At 36.0% G+C, this 7,178-nt stretch overlaps 2 protein-coding genes across 2 annotated transcripts; one reads left to right on the top strand and one right to left on the bottom strand.

The window, feature by feature from the left end:
• Window positions 1-141: 141 nt before the first annotated feature.
• Window positions 142-2,537, top strand: LOC113503904 (PEST proteolytic signal-containing nuclear protein-like). The gene is made up of 4 exons (XM_026886042.1): window positions 142-293; window positions 442-615; window positions 816-1,059; window positions 1,350-2,537. Exons 1-4 carry the CDS (start codon window positions 263-265, stop codon window positions 1,516-1,518), a joined length of 618 nt encoding a protein of 205 aa, XP_026741843.1. The 5' UTR covers window positions 142-262; the 3' UTR covers window positions 1,519-2,537.
• Window positions 2,538-3,446: 909 nt separating this feature from the next.
• LOC113503789 (hydroxyacyl-coenzyme A dehydrogenase, mitochondrial-like) lies at window positions 3,447-6,846 on the bottom strand. The gene is made up of 5 exons (XM_026885885.1): window positions 6,645-6,846; window positions 5,049-5,324; window positions 4,639-4,724; window positions 3,986-4,200; window positions 3,447-3,800 (listed from the first exon to the last, which is right to left on the bottom strand). The coding sequence occupies exons 1-5, from the start codon at window positions 6,765-6,767 to the stop codon at window positions 3,559-3,561; spliced, it is 942 nt and encodes a 313-aa protein (XP_026741686.1). The 5' UTR covers window positions 6,768-6,846; the 3' UTR covers window positions 3,447-3,558.
• Window positions 6,847-7,178: the final 332 nt, after the last annotated feature.

The raw sequence follows: 7,178 nt of genomic DNA on the forward strand, positions 1-7,178 counted from the left end.
AGTGTTGCAAAAAATTATGAAAATTAAAGGTTTGGTTATTGAATAGGTACCTTTTTTTATTTAAATTGATGTTATTCCTCTAAATGAAATTAACTGCATCGAACAAAACGTTGCACCATTCATAATAGAAAAGAAAAAATAAAATGGCTGCCGAAATGTCGTAGCAGTAGAGATCATACTCAGTGAATGTGAAGTTTTGTAATTTTGAGTGTAATCATCAAAAACCTTTATGAATACATAGAATAGATAGAACTGTACTACCATGAGCGGTCGATATCGTGATTTTGATAAAGGTATTAGAATGGCATGGAGTGAATTTACATTTGAAATAAACCTTTTTGATTGATTCAATATTTTTCCATCAATAATTAAAAATCCTTAGAAATATTATATCCAAAAATGTATTTTTATTTATCTTTGCCAGTGTTTTCGCATTGGCAGGGTCGTCTCGATCCACGCGCGATGATTCTAGGCCGTACAAGGAGAGGCGAGATGGTCGAGAGAGGCGACGGTCGAGGTCGCGCTCACCCAGACGGTGGTCTCCGTCGAGAAGAGACGACTATGAGCCTGACAGATCTACGCACAGTAGGGAAAGGGACACCAGATCCTATGAAGGTAAGTTCCCAACAAAGTTAAAGAGCTTGGACACAACAACAAACCTATCATTACACAGATTGACCTAAATTGCGCAACAATAGATCGATAACTTTGTGTGGTATTTAATGGTAAAAGTTTCTTGCTATTGGTTGCTATATATTACATTGCATTGTTATTAATTTTGCTTATTTATAGTGTGGTGATTATTTTCGTTTCAGACTCAAGTGACAGGCATGTACTTGATTGGGATGAATCAGAGGATGTACCAGCACCGCCACCTCCACCACGTATCACTAAAATATCTATCGGGTTCAACAAGCCCAAAGGTCCCATCAAGATGAACATTGGTGGGCCGGCAAAGCCAGTGGCCAAGCCTACCGTAGCATCAGTGTTCAATGATGATGATGACGAGCCAGAAGAGATGCCGGCAGAGGCTCGTATGAGGATGAGGAATATTGGAAGGTCAGTTTGATAAAACAAAATGCATACAGTACTTAAAAGTTGATAAAAGTAACACAAACAAATTATTGTTTACTACTGCTCTACAAAGCATATTTTTTTGAGTTTATGACTCAGATATTCTTGATTATCCAGTTTATTTCTTATTGACAAGAGAAAAATATAATTGTAAAGCAACTAAATAAAAGTAAAATACTGGAATCTATATTTATTTGCTCAGACATATACCAAAAATAAATGTTAAATTAAGAATCCTTGTACATTTTACTATATTTAAACAAATAATTTTACAGAGAAACACCAACATCTGCGGGACCAAACTCCTTTGGAAAGACAAAGCAAGGCTTCTGTGATGCTAAGAAAGTATTTGAGAAAAATTTAAAGCAAGCTCTTGAACAGGCAGATAATAAACCTGCAATACCTAAACTACCACAAACTATCTACAAAATTAAAGGTCCATGATGTACAAAATACATAGGATATAATATATTCAAGCTACTTAGGACAGCCATATTGTTCAGCCATAGACTATTACTATCTCACCTTATTGATTGCTGAATCCCAGAAGAGAATGTTTGAATACTTACTATAAATTTGCAACAATTGACCAAAATAGTGTTTAACAACCGAAGTAAGTCTGCCACAGATTTTAGTCTGAGAAATTCATGGTTTGAACAAACATTCGAGTCTATGATCATCAATAAGGTTTTTGTCAAGATATTTGAAAAATAAGAATGTAAGGAGAGTTATTGCATGCTCACTCTATTTGATATTATATATATATCATTTCATGTTTTAATATGGCTACAAAATGGCTGTCCAAAGTGGATGTTTAAAGTGCTCTGAAATTAGCATTAAAATGTAGTTTTTGCCTAGTTTCTGTAGTATAATCTTGTAATAACTAATTTAGCTTGTTTTTACAAACTTGCCTACGTGATTGAATTAGCAATTTGTACCTCGGAATTGATTGGGAATATGATAGTATTAATATAGCTTTCATTACACCTGTGAGGGGTGCCATTTTATACACTTGTTAAGAATTAACTAGCTTATGATGTCAAGTATACAAATATTGTTTAGTAGAATTCTATTAAGACATCAGACCACTAACTATATGTAGAAAGCACATTATACTCTTGCTGTTTTTTCGTAATATCTAGTTATTTGTTATAATTCAATTTTAAACTTTCACTAACACCTGAAGCAACTTAAAACCACCAAAAATTTTATGAAACTACTTGGATTTTAAAATTAAACCAAATAAATGAAATACCACACTAAACAGTAATTTTGTCTATGAAATCAACAATTGTTATGAATGTTATTTTTGACAGGTGTTGCTCAAAAGACATAATTATCAGCTTTGTCCTAATAGCTGTTATTTAAATATTTGCAGTATAATTACGTATCTTGTTGAAAATGCAATTTTCATTCAATAATGTTTATCATATATATCTAGAAAAATAAAGGGATATGCTGTATACATGTTTATTATTTATGCTAACACCAAGAGCTGCCTTGTAAAAGGAATGCTTATGAAGCAAACAACACTGCGTTATACGTATGTTTTACCCACTTAACTGTAAGCTGAAAGGAATGTAATGTATACTAATATACACCGTGATTTTAGAAACACAGCTCTGTTGCGAGCGCGGTCCGAGCCTTGTAACAATGGTGAGGGGCGCGGGCGGCGGCGTTTTTATCATTTTTAATAGTATTTTTCAGATTTCTCTTGTTTAATTTTTCTTCGTACTTATTATCTTAGTTGATGATAAAAAAAAAATTATAACCGCGCCTAAGGGTATTTTACGCCGGGTACATGAACTGGGCTCCTTTTGTAAGACGATTAAAAAATCACCGTGTATAAAGCTGAAGAGTTCTTTTTATTTAATTTTATGAACTTTCTCGTCTTTGTATCTATTTATTTCTACCTGCTGCTTTGTGCTGTTCAGTAAATTATAGGGAAGGTATAAATAAGAAAAAAACATTTCAAACTTTTAATGCACTGTTAGGTACTTATCAGAATATCAGATAGGCTTCCTAAATTGCTGTATAATCTCAAGTCAATCATTATTATTCTTATCATCATCAATCTAACCACATAAAAATAACATCATCATCAACCTTTACAACATCAGCATTAAAAGCCCGGACCCTCAATTTAACGTGCCTTCCAAACACGGAGGAACTACTTATTCCATGGATTGGTGAACGTATAGGGATCAATGACGTGGGTACCTATCCACGGATCGACCGGATTAAGCAAAGCTAAAACTATGATCAATCAACTTGTTCAGTTAAGGCGTTAGCCTCCAAGGTAACCCTCAATTAAAATTGACACTATATTGTTACATAAATTGAATCCGGAATAAAGAATAAATACAACAGAATAGAAAATAATACATTTTAATTGTATAACTTCGATATAATAATAGTTTTCCTTACATGATTCTGATTCAACATTAAACAAACATCACTTGTAATTGACCTCTTTAGATTTTTTTATTTCTTCTCATACTTGTAGAATCCTTCTCCTGCCTTGACTCCGAGTTTTCCTTCAGACACGAGTTTGTTGAGCAGAGGGATGGGCTTGAAGAGGGGCTGGTCGGGGTACTTGTTGTGCCAGCCGTCCAGGATGAACTTGTTGGTGTCCAGGCCGACGTAGTCAGCTAGCTCCAGCGGGCCCATCGGGTAGCCGGCTCCCAGCTTCATCGCCGTGTCGATGTCGCGGGCTGAGGCATCGCCTGGTAAAGAATGAAGAAACGCGACCTTTATATAAAATCTAACATTGAATTATTGGATGCATAGGGTACCTACATACATAGCTGTAACAATTAATGCCGTGAAACAACGAGATACAAAATCAGCGATCGAGTTTTGAATATAAGTACACAAAGGTTGGTACTCGAACTGGAAAATATTTACGAACCTCTTTCGTACAGTCTGATAGCCTCACAGATGTATGGCACCAGCAGCCTGTTGACCACGAACCCGGGCGTGTCCTTGCAGGTGATGCAGGTCTTGCCGACAGCCTTGCCCCACTCCATCATGGTCTTGTAAGTAGCGTCGGAAGTCTCAGCTCCTCTTACCACTTCGAGAAGTCGCATCACGGGTACCGGGTTGAAGAAGTGAAGACCACCGAACCTGGAAAGTTTTTATTTTATTTCGATGCATGATATTCGAGGAGTGGATTTCGGACAGTAGTAGGTAAAGTATACTGCGATGAAGTATGTGGTGATTTCGTAAATATTGTTACGTTACATTCTGTATCCAGACACGCGGCAGCGTGTCAAGCCAAGTTAATCGCGTTGTTTTAACGTTTTCCGTTTCATACATAGCATAGCTCGGAATAGTCGATATCGCCATGATCTGTGAGTTTTGTTATTTTTCGTTTCTCGAGGGTTTCGTAGCCTGGCGTAGCTCGACGAAGCTCCAAAAGTCGATATCGCGGAAAAGTGGCGAGCCACACCGTGTGTACTATGTACCTTATACTGTTTTTTTCGGTGGACAATTACATAACACACACCGCAAGCGCAAAATCGGAGACGATATTCGGAATTTGTATTTGAAATGTTACTTTACCTGTCTTTCCTCTTTACAACAGAGCAAATCTCATTGATTGATAACGATGATGTGTTGGATGCAAAGATGGTGTGCTCGGGAGCTACCTGGAAAAGAAGATAGCAATAACGGCATTCATTATTACATTATTTATTATTAGGTTTAAGTAAACGTAATTTCCAAAAGTGTTACTTTTATTATACCACAAGAGCTTATCAGTGTCCCGACATTCTTATTTAATCATGGTGATTAAAATATTTGTTAGTTTCTATAGATTAAGATTTGTATGTTAGTTAAGCAAATTATAAAATTAAATCTTCTCGACACTTGATTGCATACGTCTTATACTTCTAAACGAGGTCGTAAACCTTCATTGAAATGCTATTATCCTATTTATGCAAACTAAGTTTGTAATTAAACAAACATTTTACCGCGTCAAGTTGTTTAAACAACTTGTGTTTGACGCCCATATTTTCAACAATGGCCTCAACAACCAGGTCTGCGGACTTGGCAGCTGCTGCAGGGTCCGTGCTGGTCTTGATCCTGGCCATGGACTCGGCCACAAACTTCTCTCCATCTTGAGGCTTGTCCTTGTACACCTTCTTGGCAACCCTGCCAAGGTTGGCACCAATGGACTTCTGGGACTTGGCTAGTACTTCTGGGCTAAGATCTACTAGGGTAACATTCTGACCAGCTTGAGCAGAGACCTGAAAGTGAAAAACTTTATTATAATATTTACGTCCCAGGGTACACTGTCTCAATTATTCAGACAAAATTTCATACACATTTGTTACTGTATTTATTTAAACAGTAAATAAAACTTGTAAGTGACTAGTTGGTCTTTAAACCGCTTGACACAATGGAAATAAAACGGAAACCAATGAGGTTTATTTCCAAATTTTACAAGTTGGAAAAATAAACACATTTTCGAACTTTCTATGTATAATAACTCGATTCTCAATTCGCCTTAGTTGAGCACTTAACCAAGTTTATAATAAAAAATATTCTCATTTTCATTAATACTTTAATTAATAAAAATATGTAGATTTGTACCTACCTTGTATTAAAAATTTAAGTGAAAAATAATTATAATTTCTTTCATTTTACGGGTTAAAAATTTTGAAGTCAAGTCGGCAACCAATAAATATCAAACGATAGGTCTTTATTTGGATTAATAATGATTAGGTGGTAAACAAGTAGCAAAAAGCTAAATGTCTTTTAAAAGCACAAATATTGTGATAGGTTTCATTAATATTAATTAGGGGTATTCTTTAGTAATCGGCTGCATTCATAGGAGTGTGGGGATGGGGGAGGGGGGAGGGGTGGTGCCCAGGATATACCCCCTAAAGGGAAAAGATGCGGAAACGTATATTTTTTGAGATTTTTTGAAATTTAGTTTTGAGGTTAGGAGTGTCAAAACGGTGTTATCGGCTCGGTCGACGGAGCCCCGCTTCGCGGGGCTCCTACTTCTGGGTGGTTTAAAAATAAATAACCACGAAGTGGTTGGCGGGGTCTATTCGCTCGCTTCGCTCGCTCAACGACCCCGCCAACCACTTCTAACCTAACCTGTCCATGTCGGGGTGCTCCGAGTCGGGGTGTTAACTATGATGATGGTTCTAGATTTAGTTTTATACATTTTACATAAATTTCGATTTATATGATAATCATCATAACAATTTAGAAAAATCACAATACGAAAACACGGAACATAAACAATCGCGAACGAAAAGCGAATGAACTAAATGAACTATTGGAATGTAATTACACTCTTTGACAGTTGAGTGACACTTCAATATGACGGTTAGAGTGAGAAAACACTAGTTTTTGCCAAACATTATAAAATTTTCTGTTTCATTTTTGAGAATTAACCTCAAAACTTTAAATTAAGATTTCTCAAAAACTACACATTTCCGCACAAAAACACTTTATATTATAACTCGGGGCATCATTGCCGATCTATTAAAACCAAAAACACCCAGTAATTCGTGCAGCCCGTTTCTAAAGTCAACCCTTAATTAGGTACTGACCTGGGCGATACCGGAACCCATTAACCCTCCGCCGATAACTGTAATATTTTTAATTGCACTTTGCATAGCCGAGGAATTCGAGAAGTTCCTGGCAATAACGCCAAATTGGACCATTTTCTTCATTTTTTAGCAACCTAGTTTATATATTACAATAAAAAATATCACAGGACTTGCTCTGAAGACTTATCAAAAGTTGTAAGATAGAAACTCCAAAGTTCAATTCGTCACCTAAAAAACTACCTACTATAAGATCTCATTATATTCTCGTACACACTCTGCTATCACTTTTACTTTACTATTTTAAAGGCAAGATCTACTTTATTCATATGAAAACGTATATTATATTTATTGAAATAACCAAACAAAGCAAGCAATGAGAATCATGTGCTGTATTATGACAGAAATTAAATGAAATATAAGTGAATATATTTGTGGCTTTTTCATTGAACACAAGATGAGATATAGTTAGCCGCAACAACAAACAAATAGTAGGCGCTCATAACTTTCGTTTAGGATTACTTCCTCCGAACGACG

Source organism: Trichoplusia ni, chromosome 20 (genome assembly GCF_003590095.1).
Source record: "Trichoplusia ni isolate ovarian cell line Hi5 chromosome 20, tn1, whole genome shotgun sequence".
NCBI classification, from domain to species: domain Eukaryota; kingdom Metazoa; phylum Arthropoda; class Insecta; order Lepidoptera; family Noctuidae; genus Trichoplusia; species Trichoplusia ni.

Excerpts from the sequence above, each read along its gene's own strand:
- LOC113503904 (XM_026886042.1), top strand. The coding sequence starts at position 263 with ATGAGCGGTCGATATCGTGATTTTGATAAAG. Across the intron at positions 616-815 it reads GGACACCAGATCCTATGAAG|ACTCAAGTGACAGGCATGTA; the intron begins GTAAGTTCCCAA and ends TTTTCGTTTCAG. Across the intron at positions 1,060-1,349 it reads AGGATGAGGAATATTGGAAG|AGAAACACCAACATCTGCGG; the intron begins GTCAGTTTGATA and ends ATAATTTTACAG.
- LOC113503789 (XM_026885885.1), bottom strand. The coding sequence starts at position 6,767 with ATGAAGAAAATGGTCCAATTTGGCGTTATTGCCAGGAACTTCTCGAAT. Across the intron at positions 4,725-5,048 it reads TGTTTAAACAACTTGACGCG|GTAGCTCCCGAGCACACCAT; the intron begins GTAAAATGTTTG and ends CTTCTTTTCCAG. Across the intron at positions 3,801-3,985 it reads TATCAGACTGTACGAAAGAG|GCGATGCCTCAGCCCGCGAC; the intron begins GTTCGTAAATAT and ends ATTCTTTACCAG.